General features: G+C 28.4%; 2 protein-coding genes across 2 annotated transcripts; both read left to right on the top strand.

The window, feature by feature from the left end:
* The first annotated feature begins 3,141 nt into the window (after positions 1-3,141).
* On the top strand, positions 3,142-4,738 carry LOC111292016 (basic endochitinase-like). Its single transcript, XM_089766760.1, has 3 exons — positions 3,142-3,749; positions 3,833-3,989; positions 4,066-4,738. Exons 1-3 carry the CDS (start codon positions 3,266-3,268, stop codon positions 4,433-4,435), a joined length of 1,011 nt encoding a protein of 336 aa, XP_089622886.1. The 5' UTR covers positions 3,142-3,265; the 3' UTR covers positions 4,436-4,738.
* Positions 4,739-14,045: 9,307 nt separating this feature from the next.
* LOC111292022 (basic endochitinase-like) lies at positions 14,046-15,559 on the top strand. The gene is made up of 3 exons (XM_022884202.2): positions 14,046-14,359; positions 14,522-14,675; positions 15,001-15,559. The coding sequence occupies exons 1-3, from the start codon at positions 14,095-14,097 to the stop codon at positions 15,368-15,370; spliced, it is 789 nt and encodes a 262-aa protein (XP_022739937.1). The 5' UTR covers positions 14,046-14,094; the 3' UTR covers positions 15,371-15,559.
* Positions 15,560-21,950: the final 6,391 nt, after the last annotated feature.

Here is a 21,950-nt window from a genome sequence, read left to right as displayed (position 1 = left end):
TCTAATACCACTTATCACGGATTGAGACTTAAGCTCCAAACTCGCACGACTTCGGGACACGGGCATCCACTCATCCGGTGTCTTAGATCAGCTTTACTACGACGGTTCACACCCTTATAAGGTATTGTCTGCTCTGGCCCTCTGACCTCACGATTTTGTCCTACAAAAGGCACCTCACAATGAAGATATGGTGTGAATCCTTTTGTATCCCAGTAACCTTCCTTTTATATTTGATGTGGGATTCAGGACTCCTCCTTAGGTCCGTGACATTCTCTCCCACCCAACCTCAAGACGCCCTTGTCACGGAGGCTGGTCACCCTGTCTACCTCCCTCGAGGTGCTTGGTGTGGATCGAACGATTTAGGGTTGGCTCTAATACCATTTGTTGCGCCTGAAGCAATAATCACAACAATATAGAAGCAATAGACAACAATCAATAACAAAAAAAAATGCAAGAAAAATAAAGCACACCAAGATTTACATGGAAAACCCTCCAGTGTAGAGGAAAAAAATCACGGACCACCAGAAAAATCTTCACTATCAAATAATAGGTATATAAAGTTCTTCTCTAGCTAAAACTAAAGCTAAACAACAACTAGAGAAACAATTGGAGAAATCTCACCAAATAAGTGACTCAACAAATACACCATGGATTTGTTCCTAGAGAGCTTCAAACTCGATCTTCACCGTCCAGAATGTAGAACTTTGAATCATAAACCTCCTAACAAGGTTTCAACTCAATCAGACCACGGATCGACTTCCGTTCAATCAACTCTCCCTTCTCCTTTTTCTCTCTGCTTTTTCTGGCTTTTCTTCTTTCTCTACTTGGTTTTCGACATACAATTAAAACAACCCCACCTCTTTTTTGTTAAGTAGCTAGGGCTCTGTGTAAAATGAAATATCAAAGCTCATGGCCTTTACTTGATCCAAAACCACTTACATGGGGCTGGACCCCATTTTCTTAACATGTACATGTATGTATTTATCTTTTATTAGTATATTTATTTTCAAGTTTCTTTTCTTATAATGCATCACATTTTGAGGATGCTTAGTTTATCCTGTAGAAGGTAAAATTTCACCTCGCAAGAAGGCCTGAGCGTTTATAGAAATTTTTGTAAGGATAATTTGTGAAATTTTATTTCACTTAAATCTTACGCTTATAATGTATACATACACATGTACGTTATCAGCGATTAAAAAACAGGACATCTAATATGGGGAGCTCATGCTGATTAAATTTTCATTTTTATACCTTCTTATTTTTGGATAATTTTAACAAGTCATGTTTGGGTTGTGTTTAGCAGGAAACAGCAGTAATAGATAACACCTAAGATTAGAAAACTTCTCATTTATCAGGAAAAAAAGAAATTAAGCCCTCCAAAATTAGTGCTTGAAAATAGAGACGTCTAATTTATTTCTTAGTCTGTCCGCATAATCCGCACGCTTTATAGGAGAAAAAAACACCGTTTTCACACGGTTGCATGTGAATGTTTTGGTACAAGCCCGTGTTCGTTACGAGTACAGTGCATAGGAAAAAAAACAGAGATTACTTTGAGTTTTCCTCCCTGCCTTTAAAAAGGATGCCCTTCCAATAAAAAAAACTTACCTTTTCATCTAATTACTGTCGTTTCTTCAGAAGCAGATCATCTTGTTTAATTATTCATGGCGGCATCAGGTGATAAGGAGAGGCCTCTACCAAGATTTGGGGAATGGGACGTGAACGATCCTGCTACAGCTGAAGGATTCACAGTGATTTTTGCAAAGGCTAGTAATGAGAAGAAGGCTGCCAAGTCCACCGGGAATACATCCTCCAAGAAGATATATCAGGATTCTGATAAGCAAAATGATCAGAAAAAATGGCTTTGTTGTATATTGTAGATATCATATACTAATTTGTTTTTTCTTTTGAGAAAGGGAATGTGATTGCTGGTGATCAACATTCCTGTAAGCTCAATAATTAATCCAGTTCTTCCGAAATTATATCTAATGCTGTAAGAAGCGAAGTTGTGGGAGAATTAGAACTGGAAGAAATTATATTGTCAAAACTGATCGACATTGAAGATTATAGAACAAAATATATAATAAATAAATATAATTCAAGCCAAGGGCTGACTATCCTGCAATGGCTTGGGAATGCGGGCAAGAATTGCTGTCCTTTGGTTCCTCTGCCAGAGAAAATATATGAATATTAATAATTTTTATGTAGGATCCATACATGCTGCCATTGCAAATATTTTCTTTTCCTTTCCCATCTCTGTTTATCAACTTTTTGTAGTCTACTTTGACAATCGATACAATGGAATTAATTTTGAGTTAGGCAATTGCAAGTTAGGCTCAATTGATCAGGCTAAGGCTAATACTAAAATTGATCAGATTTCAAACCCCAAGTTCTTTTTTCTTTTTTTTTTTTTTTTAAATTCTGAAATAGATTAAAGATCAGTCCAATACATGTATTCATATTGGCCTGCAATTTATTTTGTGGAATATTATGATGAATCTAATTGATCAAAAAGTTGGACATTGATATGGATGAAATAAGACATGCTTCAACCAACTAATTTAAGACAACATGACATCTCCACTATACAAAAAAGACTATTGCAATTACATCAATTAGATATGGTTGGAGAAAATTGATCATCTCATCAATCGTTTAATCCAATAGAAAAATTTTCTTCAATGGATTTAATTTGTTTATGTCAGTAATTACTTTTAGGTCTATATATAAATTATTGGATGCCAGCTTGTGATCTTAGTTTATTGTTAATAATTATTTATAACTAAGAAAAGTATCGGAATTAGCTATAGCCAGTGACCATAATTTAAAGATAAGTTCGGTTCTTTTTTGAGCAAAAAAGGATAAGTTCGGTTCTTCTCTGACCAAAGCATAATGGTAATTTTCATGGGAACCTAACTGAATTTATTCATAAATTTGGGAGTGTACATTGAACAATTAATAGATGAACATAGTAAAAACAAAAAAGGAAAATGTCTATAATATACATATATATATATATAACATAATTTTCAAAGTTAAGATCACTGACAATTGTTTGTAAATTATCTTCAATTTTCTAATTATGATAATTTTTACGAATATAATTTATCACATTAATTTTTGTGACCCAATTCCATGTATTATAGTATATGATTTTGTATCTTTTCTTATACACTTTATTATACCTTGTCGCCAAGGCCCACTAAAATGAAGGAAGCCACCCTTTTTGAATGGAAAAGTCAAAGAAAAACCGTGGAAAGTATTGCCTATGACTACCCACTATTTCAATCCAAAACCCACACCGTCAGTACCTAGAAAAATGCAGTTGTATGCTCTTTTGGCGTTAAGTACTCTAGCAATACTCTTGCTAGGAGTCACCGCTCAACAGTGCGGAAGACAAGCAGGAGGTGCTCTATGCGCAAATGGACTGTGTTGCAGCCAATTTGGGTGGTGTAGCAACACGCCTGAGTATTGTGGAACTGGCTGCCAGAGCCAGTGTAGTGGTGGCGGCTCGACCCCAACCCCTACCCCTAGTGGCGGCAATGATGTTGCCAGCATAATCACTCCAGTTCTTTTTGATCAAATGTTGAAGTATCGGAATGATGGAAGATGTCCCAGCAATGGATTCTATACTTACGATGCTTTCATTGCTGCTGCTCGATCTTTTAATGGATTTGGCACAACCGGAGACCTGACAACTCGAAAGAGGGAACTCGCAGCTTTCTTGGGTCAAACCTCTCATGAAACAACAGGTTAGTGTAATTTGGGAAGGTCTTATTGAAGATTTTATTGCTGTGAAGATTACATTAAATTCACTGAAAAGGCTAATATTAAGAGCACAGGAGATGGGCAAGTGCACCAGATGGCCCGTATGCATGGGGATATTGTTTTATAAGGGAACAAGGCAACCCTGGAGCTTATTGTAGTTCCAGCGCCTGGCCTTGTCCTCCTGGTAGACAATATTATGGACGAGGACCCATCCAACTGACTCAGTAAGTTTCTCTGGCGTTAATTGATATGATGAATCTAAATGAAATGTTTTTGACCCAACGTCATGACTTTCCTCAGCAACTACAACTATGGGCAAGCTGGAAATGCCATTGGAGTAGACCTCATAAACAATCCGGACCTTTTAGCCACGAACCCAACTATATCTTTCAGGACAGCCATATGGTTCTGGATGACCCCGCAGGGAAACAAGCCCTCAAGCCATAACGTAATCATTGGGCAATGGACACCGTCTGATGCAGACAGGGCAGCAGGGCGGCTCCCTGGCTATGGTGTCATCACAAACATAATCAACGGTGGGCTTGAGTGCGGTCGTGGTCCTGATAGCAGGGTGGCTGATAGGATTGGTTTCTTTAGTAGGTACTGTGACATATTGGGTGTAAGCTACGGAAGCAACTTGGATTGCTATAACCAAAGGCCTTTTGCATAGATCGGCGGGCCAGTACTCCATATGAGAATAAATTAATAAAGTAGTTGAAGACTATAAAGAGATCCATAACCAATTTAGTGGGGAAGTATTAATGTAATCCTATACATATTTAGTGGGAAATTTCTCATCAAATAAAAAGAGTTTCTAATTCACCGGAATTTCTCGTCCAATACTCCTATTACTTGTCCTTAAAGAAAAGGAATTAGAAGAAGAAACAGTATTGTCCAGTACTCCTCTTCTCATTTATGATTTTAGATGTTCAACATATGAATTATATCAAATTAAGTTCTAAAATAAAATCAATCTAATTTCTTCCCTGTGCTTGTGTACATGTTATTAATTAAATTATCATTTAATAACTTTCACATTATAATTTGTTGATTTAATAGCTAGTTTATGTGTGTGCATGATCATAATTTATGTAATATGTATGTATAGATATTTATTGTTATATTCTTTGAACCTACAAGGCCATCCTTTTTTCGTAGGATCTTATTAATTTGGGTTAACATGTAATTTGATCTTTGAATTTATTATTTTTAATAATTTGATACTTAAAAAAAATTGCGATTAAGTTTATAAATTTTGTTTCCATCAAAATTTTGCAGCATGGACTAGCACTGTATGTCAAAAAGCTAATTTGGCAAATATTGATAAATAGAAATGTGCCACATATTATGATATTAATTATTGGTTATTTTTTTATTGCTTCAGCTTATCATTAACAAAATTAATGTAGGTCACAATGTTTGACAAAAACAAAATTTAAGTGCTTAATCGTGAATATTTTTTACTAGGGTTTGATACATGCGTGACACACGTGTAATTTTTATTTATAAAAGTTTATTTCATTTAATAACTTTCACATTATAATTTGTTGATGTAATAGCTAGTTTACGTGCATGTATGATCATAATTTATGCAATATGTATGCATAGATATTTATTGTTATACTCTTTGAACATACAAGGCCATCTTTTTTCTGTAGGATCTTATTAATTTGGGTTAACATGTAATTTGATCTTTGAATTTATTATTTTTAATAATTTGATACTTACAAAAAATAGCAATTAAGTTTATAAATTTTGTTTCCATCAAAATTTTGCAACATGGACTAACATTGTAAGTCAAAAAACTAATTTGGTAAATATTGATAAATAAAAATGTGCCGTATATTATGATATTAATTACTGGTTTTTTTTTATCGCACCAACTTATCATTAACAAAATTAGTGTAGGTCACAATGTTTGACAAAAACAAAATTTAAGTGCTTAATCGTGAACTTTTTTTAACTAATGTTTGAAACGTGCATTACACACGAGTAATTTTTATTTATAAAAGTTTATTTCATTTAATAACTTTCACATTATAATTTGTTGATGTAATAGCTAGTTTACGTGCTTGTATTATCATAATTTATGTAATATGTATTAAATTTCATTTAATAACATTCACATTATAATTTGTTGATGTAATACATGTTATTAAGTTATCATTTAATAACTTTCACATTATAATTTGTTGATGTAATAGCTTGTTTACGTGAGTGTATGATCATAATTTATGTAATATGTATGCATAGATATTTATTGTTATATTCTTTGAACCTACAAGGCCATCTTTTTTCTGTAGGATCTTATTAATTTAGGTTAACATGCAATTTGATCTCTGAATTTATTATTTTTAATAATTTGATACTTATAAAAAACTATGATTAAGTTTATAAATTTTGTTTCCATCAAAATTTTGCACCATGGACTAACACTGTAAGTCAGAAAGCTAATTTGGTAAATATTGATAAATAAAAATGTGCCATATATTATGATATTAAGTATTGGTTATTTTTTATCGCACCAGCTTATCATTAACAAAATTAGTGTAGGTCACAATGTTTGACAAAAACAAAATTTAAGTGCTTAATCATGAACTTTTTTTTACTAGTGTTTGATACATGCATGACACATGAGTAATTTTTATTTATAAAAGTTTATTTCATTTAATAACTTTCACATTATAATTTGTTGATGTAATACATGTCATTAATTATCATTTAATAACTTTCACATTATAATTTGTTGATGTAATAGCTTGTTTACATGTGTGTATGATCATAATTTATGTAATATGTATGCATAGATATTTATTGTTATATTCTTTGAACCTACAAGGCCATCTTTTTTCTATAAGATCTTATTAATTTGGGTTAACTGTAATTTGATCTCTAAATTTATTATTTTTAATAATTTGATACTCATAAAAAATTTGCGAATACTGATAAATAGAAATGTGCCATATATTACGATATTAATTATTGATTTTTTTATGGCATCAGCTTATCATTAACAAAATTAGTGTAGGTCACAATGTTTGACAAAAACAAATTTTAAGTGCTTAATCATGAACCTTTTTTACTAGTGTTTGATACATGCGTGACACACATGTAATTTTATTTACATAAGTTTATTTCATACATAAATTTTTTATACAATGATAATAATGATAATAATGATAAACACTAATAGTTTGATTTTGATTTTGATAATATAAGTAAATTTTGGTAACGTTTTATATAATTTTGATTTTGATAATTTTTAATATAATTTTGATAATCTTTGATACAATTTTTGCAACCTTCAATATTAGTTTGGTAACTAATGATATAATTTGCGTAATTATTGATAACATTTTGGTAACCTCTTAATGTAATTTTAGTAATTCATTTTTTGGTAACTTATAATATATTTTTAATTATCATTAATAAAATTTGTGTCATTATATATTTAATAATAGATTCTCGTAAAAAAAAAATGCAGGTTCAATTCTAATATAAGATAATTTATTTTTATACAAAACATTATTGTTTCATTTAAATTTAAATTTTTTTTCACTAAATTTTTTTGTTGAATAAGTTCGTTGCACATTTATCCTAATTTCCCAAAATGAAAATTTTAACTTCATTTTCGTTACTAATCAAGGTTCAATTCCTTACAACTTTAAAAATAAAAAAAAAATTCAATGATTGACAATTAAGTTATGATTAATTTACTATTATATTATCTATGATTTACTACTAAGTTATCAATGATATATTGTTACTTTATAAATGATTTACTACTAAGTTATAAATTATTTAATTTACTACTAAATTATTGATGATTTGTTATAAATTTATAACTTATTTACTATTAATGTATTGATGATTTACTATAAAGTTATCAATAATTAACTAATTTACTATTAAATTGTAACTGAATTAAGTTATTAGTGATTTACTACTAAGTTATCAATAATTTACATCTAAATTGTCAATAATTTACTATTATGTTATTATGCATTTACTATTATATTATCATTGATTTACTACTTATTTTTTTATTATTTTTACAAAATTATCACAGATTTATTATTAAATTAGCCATGATTTATTATCAAGTTATCACTAATTTATATTAAATTATTCATAATTTACTATTAAGTTATTGATGATTAATTAGTACTAAATTATATTGATTTACTTTTAAATTTTTAATGATTAATTACTAAATTATTACTAATTTACTATTAAATAATTAATGATTTACTAGTACTAAACCAAAATTGATTTACTATTAAGTCATTACTAATTTACTATTAAGTTATCATTAATTTATTGTTAAGTTATCAATGATTAACTATTAAGTTATTATTTGTTTTATATTAACTTATCATTGATTTACTAATATGTTGTATACATTTACAATTATGAAACATAGAATTTAAAAAACCTACTAATAATATATGAGATAATTTTCTTTTCATATGATAACATTATTGTTATATTCGAGTTTATAATTTTTTCACTAATTTGATTAATTAAATAGGTTCATGGTAAGTTTATCTTAGTCCCCAAAATGAAAGTTTTGACTTTGTTTTTGCTAGTAACTATGGTTTAATCCTTAAAAACTTCAAGTACAAAAAAATTTATCAATGATTAACAATTAAATTATCAGATATTTATTACTAAATTATCAATGATTTATTTCTAATTTATGAATGATTTGCCATTAAGTTATGAATGATTTCTATTAAATTGTTGGTGATTTATTACTAAGTTATTTATAATTTATTATAAAGTTATAACTTATTTACTACTAATTTAAAGATGATTCACTAAAACTTATTAATGATTAACTAATTTATTACTAAATTATCACTAATTTATGACTTAATTATTAATAATTTACTATTATGTTATTAGTGGTTTACTACTAAGTTATTAATTTAGTACTAAATTATTAATGATATACTATTATATTTTTACATATTAATTTCCTGTTATGTTATCATTAATTTGCTACTTAATTTTTTTATTATTTATTACAAATTATCATTAATTTATCACTAAATTATTTATGATTCACTATGAAGTTATTCCTGATTTATATTAAATTATGTATGATTTATTATTAAGTTATCACTGATTAACATTTATGTTATCAATGATGTATTACTAAGTTATACTGATTTACTTTTACATTTTCAATGAATAATTACTAAATTATAAATTATTTATTACTAATTTATTACTAATTTATTATTAAATTATTTGTAATTTATTATTGTTAATTAATTACTACTAAATTGAAATTGATTTACTATTAAATTATTAATAATTTACTATTAAGTTATCATTGATTTATTACTAAGTTATCAATAATTAACTATTAAGTTATCATTTATTTTTGTTAAATTATCCTTAATTTAGAACTATGTTATTATACATTTATAACTATATTACAATTGATTGACCATTAATGTATTATGCATATATTATTATATTATTATTAATTTACTAAAAAATTACCAATTATTTACTATTAAATTATCATTTATTTACTAACAAGTTATCAATGATTACTATACTCATTACATTTAAGTTTTCAATAATTAATTAATAAATTATTAATTATTTGTTGCTATATTATCGTTAATTTGTGTATATCCAAAAAGAAAGTAACCAAAATATATCTTAGATGATACAATTTGTAAGGTAAAGAATGAAAGAAGAAAAAGTTTAAGTTTAAATGGGTTGAAAAGGATGAGTAAATACTTTTGATTTACTACCTGTAATTTAACACATAATAATAATTTAAAATAATAACTTTTATATTAATGCAAGTATTAAAATTAAATTAAATAAATATATAATATATATTAAGTCAATATTTTTAAGATATTCTTTAAATTTTTTAGTTCATGGTAAAGTAGTATATATTAAGATAAGCTTTATTGATGATTTGATTGAATTATTAATATATGTATTTTCATACTTTTTAATGAAGTACAATTACATATAAAAGATTAAAAATTTTGAAGTATTCTGTCATCAATGGAAGTAATAAACTTTGCCTTATATTTATACTTTTAAATATACAATTTTGGGTAAAAATTTTGTTATATATATGATAAAAATAATAAGAAAAAATTTACTAAATAAAATTTATAAAAATTAAAATAAATAATATTTTTTAAAATATTAAATTTACAATAGTCACCTTCATATTCTCTAAAAAAAATTTCTTCTATTAAATGAAAAGATGGTATATTTTTAATTGCTTCATTCATATTACTATCATTCAAAATAACTTTTTTTGTTTTTTAATATTTTGATGCTAATCAACTTATCAATTTGAAAAATGTAAAGAATATTTCACATTTTTCATAAAAAATTTCTTCTAATAAATGAAAAGATTATATATTTTTAATTGTTGTGTCATTCTTATTATTATTATTATTCAAAATAACTCTTTTGATATTTTGATGGCAATTTACTTCTTTATTTGGAAAGAGTAAAGAATATTATATGGGGACATAATAACCCAAATAATGTTTAATTCTATGTTGTCTTCATGCTTGAGTTTGAATTATGATATGATCTCTTTCATTTGCAAGTTTTGAATTTTTTTCCTCAACTCATATAACAATAACTTGATTAACAAATAAATGATTATAAACATGTTGATCTAGATTAACATTTTTGTAATATAAATTTAAAAATTCTCAAAAAAAGATACATCCTTTAATCTCTCTAAAACTTGGATATAAAGTTTTTTTTTCTAAAATTATCAATAGAATCTCCATCACTTTTACATTTAAATTATTATTGTGTTATGTTATCATTATATTTTGAAATTTCTTACCATTATTATAAAAGTATAACTAAAATAACATAGATTAATCAACTCAAACTTGAAATAATTTAAAATTAAAATAGAGTAGAAATTAAATTTTTACTCATTTTAATTTTTAATTTAATTAAAAATAATATACATATAATTGTAAAAATAAATTAACTTGATTTGATTTCAATTGATTTTAAAAAGTTAACAACTTAGTAGTTATTTAAAACCCAAAATGATTGAATATAAACAAATTTTGAATTGAAATAGTAACCCAATCAAAATCTAAAATTAATTATTCATCTTCCATAACAATTTAAAAGTTTCTTATTTAAGGTTTTTTCCCTTCATCTTCAATGGTTAATATTTATTGTCTCTATGGTTGAATTAGTTAATTAATTTCAAGACATTTTCTAGAGTGAAACTACAATTATAAGTAATTGAATATACTTTTTTTATTTAAATTTATAATGATATAAATCTAGTTTTTTAAACAAATAGAAGTATGTAACAATTATTAAGTTAAATTTGTTCAGGTGTATAAGTGAATAATTGAGTACACTATGAATAAAAGTAAATAATAAAACTTGATTCAACCTAATTGGGAGCTAATCAAAAGTCTAAAATCTAACTCAAAATTATAAAAATTCAAAATTCAAAATGCTTGAAATACTAAATGCATAATTAAATAAAGATTTGTCAAATGAATTTTACTAATAAATGCCTTTAAATCACTTTTAAGTTTAGTTAAATTATAATTTATAATAATTTTTTATTTTAAATGTAAAGTGATAATTAACTTGATGAATTTCAATTTTTTTGAACAAATATTACCTAATATGGCATCTTTAAAAATTTTGATATAACAGTGAACATTCTTCAACTGATATAAAAGAGAAAATAATAGAGTATACAATATTTCTCCAAATAAAAGAGTTTCATATTGAAACAACATATAGCACTAACTTTTTTTGTCATATGAAAAAAATAAAGTTATGCACATCCTATCAATTTTTTGTCTAATTTTTCAGCTTACAATAATCTTCCATAGATACTTCCATCAATTGAATATAGTTTTATGTTCTATCAATTGAATGTTTAATTTTTTTATCTAAAAATTTTATTACACATAAATTTTTACATAAATTTTTACTATATAAAAATATTAAAATACATAATTTTAAAAACTAAAATAAAATACATTCCTAATCTTGGTTCTTGTTATGTTTTCTTAAGAAATTTTCATTTCTAAAAATAATAAACTTGCTATGTAATACCTATATAATTTATAATGATATCATTTTCAGTATTAACAACATAAATGTTCACAAATGAATATAATTTTGTCATAAACACTTTCAAAAAATAATTCCAATGAATTTTGTCACACTTCAAAATAATTCACTAAAAACAATTAATTTTACTTCATTTGATAATTTTTAATTTAGAATAATTCATGTAAGGTTATTTAACCACTTGGATGACAAAAAAAAAAGCAAGAAATTTAATACAATTGAGAAAGATTAAATAATCTTGATATATAAATTAGTCATATATATGCATATTAAGATGAGAGTTGAGAGAAAATTATGTCAATTATTGTTTCAATGAAGGTGAATATTTTATATGACAATTTAACGGATTGAATTCTTATGACATAGCCAATCTTGAGTTATTAGCAGCTGTGCAACCTCCTGAATCATCTAATTCTATATGTGAAAAGTCTAATTAAAATGTTCAATGAATCACATAATGTTAATTGTTAGTAGAGATGATGTAATTGATTTGCATTTGGTTTGATATTAGTTTTTATTCATAAGAATAATAATTATAAAATTCTAGAGATAAAAAATACAAAAGAGACATTAATTATAGATGTCAAACTAAATTGTAAAAATGATATATTAAAGAATTATTTCATGGGACTAAAAAGATTTAATTATATTATCAATCATTAAATCAACTCATAAAACATATAAATAATAAAATCACTAATATACATATATAGTTAATATATTAAAACAAAAGATTGAAAGGTAAAAATTAAAAAGAAGAAAACAAATACACTTCAACTACTTAATATGAGTATTTTTAATTAATTTATTTATCAATATAAACTATATATATAATTGTTTGTACAACAATTAAATAAATAAAATCTACATAATTGTTTATTCTTATTCACAGTAAGTTTTAATCTCATTTTATTTATATTTTCATTTAATGTGATAAATCATTGTACTTATAAAAAAAGAGTCAATTAATAAAAAAGTCATTTAAATTAAAATTTATAAAAAGAATTACTCATGGTATTTTAATAAATTATTTTTAACACTTTTTAAGTCTAATTATAAAAAAAGTCTAGTAATAAAAAATTTATTTATATTAGACTTTATAAAAATATTTACTAAAACTATTTAACCAATAACTTGTAACACTTTTGAAATTAAAATTTAAATATTTTAAGTAGTTTAATTTTATATAACTCTATTTGAAATTTTAGTTGATTTAAATTAAAGTTAAATAAATTAATAAAAGTTATATATTTAAGGATGAATTTGTTAATTTAAAAATTTATAGGGGTATCTAAGTTGATTACTATTAATACTTTTGGAGTTCGAATTTTTATATATAAATTTTATGTATAAAATCATAAGAAATAATATAGTTCAAGGGCTCAATCACACATTAACGCTACTAATTTTGATATTCTCTGTTTCAACTCTCAGTTGAAGAAATCTTATTCTGTATATGTAGTTATTTCTTCTAACTTGTCCCTTATCTTATCTTATCTTATGAAGCAATTACTAAAAGAATCGGATGGTTGAAGATATATAAATTGAAAAACTTTTGCCCCTTTTTATGTTTAATTTGGTTACTACTAAACAGTAATATGAAAAAAAATTGCTCTGCAATTCTTAAAAATAGGATTTGGAGATTATCGTCAGGGAGAGATCGGTCGAACTAGTGTTAAAACTCATCCGGCCAGCCTCAAGTATATCCCAAAATGGATGCTCTGCCTCATTTTCTTCAAGTACTTGCGTAGCTATCTAGGCTTTTGCATCTTATTTCTTAAGTTTGTAATCAAACAAGGATAAGATTTGTTTTCTTTTTCTTGGCTGCTGAGCTTGAATATTTTCTCCGCAATCAACGCCACTTGCAAAGACAGAAACGTATGAATTCTAACAAAATGGAATTTCAACTTATTCCAACTTGGTTAAGTCATGTCAAGATAAGCTTGGACTAAGAAAACGGTCCAAGAACGACACCTGTTCGCCCTTTCCCATATTTGTCAAGTATACAAGCTTTCAAGCAATCATCATACTTCTACTTTGTGATGATAAAGGCCGCCATCGTCTCTAGAATATTAAGAACAATAAGGTTTTGGTAGGATCTCTCTCTCTCCTGACCCACTCTATAAAAGCCAGCCTGATCCTTCACATGGGACTCCACATCCCACGCATAAAACACTTCAGTAGCTAGCCAAGCAGAAAAAAAAAATGAGGTTCTTGGCTCTGATTCTGTTCATTTTGGCATCTGCATTAAGGGGCTTGGCTGATATCAGTCCGCTTATCAGCCGCGACCTGTTCAATGAGATATTAAAGCATCGTAACGATGCTAACTGCCCTGGCAATGGTTTCTATACATACGATGCTTTCATTGCCGCTGCCAACTCCTTTGGCGCTTTCGGAACCACAGGCGACGTTGATACTCGTAAAAGAGAAATTGCTGCGTTCTTGGCTCAAACTTCCCACGAAACTACAGGTTCATTTTTCTCATTAAAAAAAATTAACTTCTTGATTGTCTCTATTATCTCTATAACTTTACTCTTGCATGCGTGGTTAATGGTTGGCAGACATTAATATTTAGTTGGCAAATAGTTAATGGACGGCATAATTAAAGGGGTACTTCACAATTCTTGTATAGGTGGGTGGGCAACTGCACCGGATGGTCCATACGCATGGGGATATTGCTTCGTTCAGGAACAAGGCAATCCTGGAGATTACTGTGTTGCAAGTCAACAATGGCCTTGTGCACCGGGTAAAAAATATTTTGGCCGTGGTCCAATCCAGATCTCATAGTAAGTGTACTTGTTTGGAGTGAATTAACTAGATTCAGAGTTGTGACCCAAGAAAATTACTATTAAGGCATTTTTGTTAAACAACAAGCATATATAGCTCATTTGGTTTTCATTTTCCATGCATAAATATTGACTAATCACAAACATAAGCATAGTGTGTTTAATCTTTTTAATAGAAAGTTCGTTGAATTTAAAAACATATTTTACACTTAAAATAATAAAATATGATAGGATTAAAAAGCTGGGAATATGGGGGGAAAATTGCTTGTTGAAAAATGAAAATCCTTACTATATCTTGACTTGACCTTGACCTTGACTTTGGCAGCAACTACAACTATGGTCCAGCAGGAAATGCAATAAACGTTGATCTGCTGAACGACCCCGATGCGGTGGCAAGGGACCCGACCATTTCTTTCAAGACAGCTCTTTGGTTCTGGATGACACCACAGTCACCAAAACCTTCGTGTCACGATGTCATTAGTGGTCAGTGGAAGCCATCCGCCGAAGACACGGCCGCCGGTCGGGTCCCTGGATATGGGGTCATTACCAACATCATCAATGGTGGCATCGAATGCGGCAAAGGACCTAACCCTCAGGTTGAGGATCGCATCGGATTCTATAGGAGATATTGTGACATATTGAAAGTGAGCTACGGAAACAACCTCGACTGCTACAATCAAAGGCCCTTTGCTTAGGCACTTTAATAATTAATTATGAAAGAAAAGCAATTATCAATCACATTATTATAATTATTAAAATAAAAAAAAAATCTGCTGCTAGTACATATATATCATCATATATGTATGTGAGATATTTACCTTGTTGATCTGGAATAATATCAATATCAATAAATAAAAGGAGCTCGTCCTTAATTTGGTGATCAATATTTTGATGGTATGATGTGTTAATTCTCTTAATTTTTTTAATGTTATTATCATAACGTATAGATCTAAGGATACATCGTTAGATATTTATTTAAAGAGTCGTAGTCGATCTTTTTTATGTAGGTGCGATTGGTCACTTAAAGAATTTATCCTTTATAAGAACACCTAAGCTTAAGGGTCCCTAAAAATATAAGTTCAGGTATACTAACCAGAACAAGGTTTAGGAGTTCGGTTACGTGTAAAAAAGGTTATAGCACCCTCACAACGCCCATCGAAAGATGGTACCAACTTAATTTTGTGTTATCTAACAAGCCTTAAAAATTTATCAAGTAATTAACTATTAAAAATTATTCTCAATTGACTCTAATACTTTTAGCAGAAAATTGAAAAAATTCTCCCATCTCAAAAGTATACAATGAGACTATTGTTTCACTTACAGAGGCTATATTGTCGGATTATTTAACATTAAAGAAAATTCAAAAAAACAAAAAGGAAAAGAAATAAAACAAAAAAAGAAAAAAAATGATTCAGCTTTAAGTATAAATCTATTTCTTTTCAAAAAAAAAAACTCATGGCTTTTGTACAAGAAAAATTGATACTTTCAATTTTTTTTCAAAAAATATTTTTTAGAAAACTTATTTTCAAGAAAAATTGATACTTTCAACTTGTTCTCAAAAATATTTTTTAGAAAACTTATTTTTAAGGAAAATTGATATTTTTAACTTTTTCTCAAAAATATTTTTTAGAAAAACTTATTGTCAAGAAAAATTGATACTTTCAATTTTTTCTTAAAAATATATTTTTTTGTAGACTTATTTTCAAGGAAAATTGATACTTTCAACTTTTCTTTAAAACTATTTTTTTTTTAATTTTATTTAAAGAAAATAAATAAAATAAAAATAAAAATAAAGATAAAAATAGAATAAAATAAAATAAGAAATACTAAATAATTTTAATTTAATCAATAAATAATAATAATAAATAAATAAATAAATAAAATGAAAAAAATCAACCTTGGAACGGCTCGGCTCCAAGGGTCGACTAGCACTCGGGTCACAAACGGGTCAGCGCTCGGGTCGAGTCGTCCGATTTCAAAACGCGCGGATCCTTTAGGAACAGTAACGCCAAAACGATGTCATTTTTCAGCAAGTATAAAAGGCTATAACCTCTGTTTTTCAGTAGATCTCTCATTTTTTTCTCTCTCTCTTCCCTTATTTTCCTCTTCCCTCTCTCTAAATAGACGAAGAACTCCGGATGAATATCATCGGATTCTGGAAAATGTCATCAAAATCTGGGTTTTTCGTTGAAAGTTCGTCGAAAAGTTGATCGGTTTCTGAAAATAGTTGCCAGAAAACTAGGTAGTTGGCCCGAAATTCAACCGGTGCTAAAAAATTCACCGAAAAATTTAAACTTGGCCAGAAAATTCAACTGAAATCTGGAAATTTTCTAGAAATTTCCAAAAAAAAATTGCCTAAAATTCAAAAAAACTTCTCACCGATTCCTAAAGTTGTTCTAACGCACCAAAACCCATTTTTAGCTTCTGTTTCTTCTCTGTGTGTCCCTTTTCTGTTCTATTCTAGCACCTATTTATAAGGATTGATCAGAAAAATTTCTGATCAATCTCAATTCCCTCTTGGATTGGGATTCAATCCTTGAATCTAATTTGGACTTTGATTGAATCCCAAATTTACGGTAGAACTCTAAATCTTTATCCTAATCCCAGCCGAATAAGAAGAAAAAAGAAAAATAAAAATAAAAATAATATAATAGATAAATAATAATAATAATAGATAAATAATAATAATAATAGATAAATAGTAATAAAAATAAATAAGAAAAATATATATAATATATGTTAATAAATATATATATATGTATATTAATAAATAATAAAATTTTTAAGAAAATAAAAATAAATAAAAATGGCCCTACCTATTTGGACTAGGCCCAATTGATCCAGGCATGGACCAAATTAGGTGTCTACAGCTGCCCCTCTTTGCATATTTTTTGTGAAACAGAAATTGCGTAAAGACGTAGACACCCATTCAAGACTCCACTCGCCTTTTCTTTTTTCATTTTTTTTTCTTGTTAAAATTTGATCAAAGCTCCTTTAAGCATAGGCTCAACAACTTTGAAAAATATAAACAAAGCTCCTCTAATCAGAGGCTCAGCAATTTCAGAAAAATAAACAAAGCTCTTCTAAACAGAGGTCAACAATTTTAGAAAAATAAATAAAGCTCCTCTAAGCAGAGACTTAACGACTTTGAAAAATTAAATAAAGCTCCTCTAAATAGAGGCTCAACAATTTCAGAAAAATAAATAAAGCTCCTCTAAACAGAGGCTCAACGACTTCAAAAAATAGATTGCTCCTCTAAACAGAGGCATTACAACTTCAAAAAATAAATTGCTCCTCTAAACAGAGGCTCAACGACTTTTGAAAAGTAAACAAAGCTCCTATAAACAAAGGCTTAACGACTTTTAAAAAATAAAAGGCTCCTTTAATCAGAGGCTCAACGATTTTAGAAAAATAAACAAAGCTCCTCTAAATAGAGGCTCAATGATTTTAGAAAAATAAATAAAGCTCCTCTAAACAGAGAGCAAGGGCTCAACGACTTTGAAAAAATAAATAAAGCTCCTCTAAGCAGAGGCTCAACAACTTCAGAAAATAGATTATTCCTCTAAACAGAGGCATTACAACTTCGAAAAATAAATTGTTTCTTGACAATCATATCCAAAGGAGTTGAAAATCGTGTTTGAAGGAATTTCAGAAGATTATGCCCAAAGGTCTTACAAATCAACCCTAATACCACGAGACATCCTATTTCAAGGATTAGAAACTTACCTGACAAGCTTTTTCTCAAATTTGAAAATGTCTTCACATCTATCTTCTCTATGTGGGATGTTGGAATACCCCTGCTTCTTGAATTTATGCACTATATTTTTTTGAATGTAGTATATGCTATGCAATGCATGTGAAATTTAATGCATGCTATGCAAATGTTGGCTAATTAATTTTTATTCAAATATGGTACTCAAGTTTCTTAAGCTCTTTTCTTGGGCCCCAAACCCTTGATTCTTCAAAGACCAAATTACGCTGCTTTTCTAAGATCGAGCTATTGTAGCTCTCAATCATCTCTTCCACTCATTCTCACATTTTTCCTGTAAGAAATCTCTTTCCAAATTCAATGTCCTTATTAGGAACTAAACATCTTCATTCTGCCTTTATCACTCTTGACTTCTTCAATGTAATGTAAAAATTTTTCATGCCATTATTCATTTATCAATCATTATTTCAAACTCAAAAAGTAAGAATGCATTTGCACATTTTTACCATTGTAGGGTATTAAAAGAAAAGAATAAGAATGGTTGGGAAACAATTAACAGAAGAGGTACACAAAGAGTGAAATAGAATATATTTTATTAGCAAAATGTTGGCAAATTTTGGCCAAAAAAGAATTACAAGGATAAGTATGGGGAAACAAAGCCCAAAAATGAACAATCGGACAATTATGATAACACATTTCAAGGTTTTTCTGAAAATTGAACCATCTAATGCACTTAACAACTTGGAGCTCCTTCGAATTTGCTAGTCTCCATGCCAACAAATTTTTAAATTTGATGTTGTATTCTCTTTATCTAAGCTGCCTTTTTAGCTTTTCAACTTAGATAAACCTCTTATGACTCAAATCGCCATTTTAGGATTTTCGCCTTGAGTCATCCTTTTTCATTCACTTTTTTTTTCTTTTTTTCATTTTTTTCTTTCATTTTTTCATTTCATTTTTTCTCTTTTTTTTTTCAAGCATAATACTTCTTCACAGCATCAAAATTTATAGGATGAGATAAATCATTTTCATCTATTTTAGTTAGTATCAGCGCTCCAACCGAGAAAACCTGTTTATCACATACGGTCCTTCTCAATTCAGAGTCTCTTTTTCTCTATTACTGTGCTGGGTCGGGAGGATTCTCTTCAAGATCAATTCTCTTTCTCGAAAGCAATGAGGTCAAATCTTTTTGTCATGAGCCCTCATCATTCTTTTTTGATATGGCTGACCATGGCATAATACAGTTAATCTCTTTTTTTCTATGAAATTTAACTGTTCATAGCGTTCTTGAATCCATTCAACTTCTTCCAATCTAACTTCTCATGTCAATCTTTATAAGTCTCGGTCATCTTTTCAAGAATTCTTTTTATGTTCTTATTGGCTGCCTTCACTGCTCCATTCATTTTCGGATGGTATGATACCGAGTTATGATGCTTGATCTTGTATTGAGCACATATTTCTTGCATCATCTTACTATTTAGATTCTTGACATTATCTAAAATAATTCTTTTCGAAAGTCCATATCTACAGATAATCTTTCTCTTTATGAACTTACAAATCACAGATCGTGTTACATTTGCATATGATGCTACCTCCACCTATTTTGTGAAGTAATCTATCATCACAAAAATAAATCTATGCCCATTAAAAGCCTTTGGCGTGATAGGACTGATGACATCTATGTCCCATATTGAGAATGGCTAAGATGGTACCATAACATGTAAAGTAAATGGCAGAGCATAGATCTTATCAGCATATATCTAGCATTTATGGCACTTACGAGCATAATTAATGCAATCAGTCTCCATTGTCAACTAGTCTTGCTCTCATGATCTATCTTATCATCATGTATCCACTGGTATGTGCCTCACATATTCCATCATGTACCTCTTCAATGATTTTTCTTACTTCAGTCTTACTTACGCATTTTAGTAATACTTGATCATGGTTTTTTTGTACAGAACACCCCTATCCAAGAAAAAACTCATAACCAATCTTCGGATGACCCTTTTATCATTTTTTATTGCTTGAACTGGGTATTACTGATCTTTAATATACTATAAGATATCATAATAGTAGGGCTTTCTGTCTTCTTCTTCTACATTAGAGCAATGAGCTGGCATATTCTTAACATCTAACATAATGGGCTGAATGTTAGTATTGTCATTAATTCAAATTATTACGACCAGAGTAGCCAAGGCATCGACAATCAGATTCTCTTATCGAGGTAAATGATCAAATTAGATATCTTTAAATTATTTTATCAATTCTAAAATATACTTATGATATGAAACGAGTTTTGAATCTCTCATCTCTCATTCCTCTTTCAACTAATATATAACTAGAGCTGAGTCTCCAAACACTTTTAATACTTTTACTCTTCTATCTATAGCAATTTGTAAGCCCATGACACATACCTCATATTCAGCAATGTTATTTGTTCAATTAAAATTTAACCTTGCTGTTACAAGGCAGTATTGTTCTTTTGGAGAGATCAGAATCACCCTAATTTCATGTCTCAAGGTATTAGCAACTCCATCAAAATACATTCTCCAACACTTTTCTTCATGTTTCCCCTTCTTCAGTTGGGAAATGATCATTAAATCTTCATCAAGAAATTTTAACCTTATTGATTCATATTCTTCAATAGCACGATCTGCAAGAAACTCTGCTATAATGCTTTTTTTTATTACCTTTTGGCTACATATATAATATCATATTTCGAGAGCATTACTTGTCATCTAGCAATTTTTTCAGACAAATAAAGTTTCTCGAAGATGTATTTAATTAGATCCAATTTTGCTATGAGCCATGTGGTATGATAAAGCATATACTGTTTGAGTCTTTTGACAGTCCACGCTAATGCACAACATATTTTCTCTAATGAGAAATACTTAGATTCATATTCTGTGAATTTTTTACTCATATAGTAAATAGCTCTTTCCTTTCAGGTAGACTAATCTTGTTGCCCCAGCACACATCTCATTGAATTCTCACACACTGTCAAGTATAGAATTAAAGATTTTCTTAGAACAGGTGACACCAACACTGGAGGATTTGACAAGTATTGTTTAATTTTATCAAAAGCCACTTGACATTCCTCATCTCATTTTTCAGGATTATTCTTGCGGAGAAGATTAAATATGGGATCACATTTATAGGTAAGCTAAAAGATAAATCGAGAAATGTAATTCAATCTTCCCAAAAAACTTCGAACTTTCTTTGGTGTACTTGGAGGTGACAAATTTTGAATGGTCGTACATTGTTTGGATCGACTTCAATTCCTCTTTCACTAACCATGAAGCCTAGTAACTTCCCTGACTTTACCTCAAAGATGCACTTGACTGGGTTTAACTTAAGCTGGAACCTTTTCAATCTCTCAAATAACTTTTTGAGGCTGATGATATGATTTTCATTCTTGTAAGATTTTACAATCATATTGTCTATATACACTTCAATCTCTTTATGCATCATGTCATAGAAGAGTGTTACCATAGCCCTTTGATATGTTACCCCAACATTCTTTAACCCAAAAGACATGACTTTGTAATAAAAAAATTTTTACATAG

This window comes from Durio zibethinus, chromosome 10 (genome assembly GCF_047325235.1).
Source record: "Durio zibethinus cultivar Kanyao isolate XHJ-2024 chromosome 10, ASM4732523v1, whole genome shotgun sequence".
NCBI lineage: Eukaryota > Viridiplantae > Streptophyta > Magnoliopsida > Malvales > Malvaceae > Durio > Durio zibethinus.
Note: the sequence above shows the minus strand (reverse complement) of the source record. Positions and strands in the feature narration are given on the sequence as shown.

Excerpts from the sequence above, each read along its gene's own strand:
- LOC111292016 (XM_089766760.1), top strand. The coding sequence starts at position 3,266 with ATGACTACCCACTATTTCAATCCAAAACCCACACCGTCAGTACCTAGA. Across the intron at positions 3,750-3,832 it reads AACCTCTCATGAAACAACAG|AGCACAGGAGATGGGCAAGT; the intron begins GTTAGTGTAATT and ends GCTAATATTAAG. Across the intron at positions 3,990-4,065 it reads GGACCCATCCAACTGACTCA|CAACTACAACTATGGGCAAG; the intron begins GTAAGTTTCTCT and ends GACTTTCCTCAG.
- LOC111292022 (XM_022884202.2), top strand. The coding sequence starts at position 14,095 with ATGAGGTTCTTGGCTCTGATTCTGTTCATTTTGGCATCTGCATTAAGG. Across the intron at positions 14,360-14,521 it reads AACTTCCCACGAAACTACAG|GTGGGTGGGCAACTGCACCG; the intron begins GTTCATTTTTCT and ends ATTCTTGTATAG. Across the intron at positions 14,676-15,000 it reads GGTCCAATCCAGATCTCATA|CAACTACAACTATGGTCCAG; the intron begins GTAAGTGTACTT and ends TGACTTTGGCAG.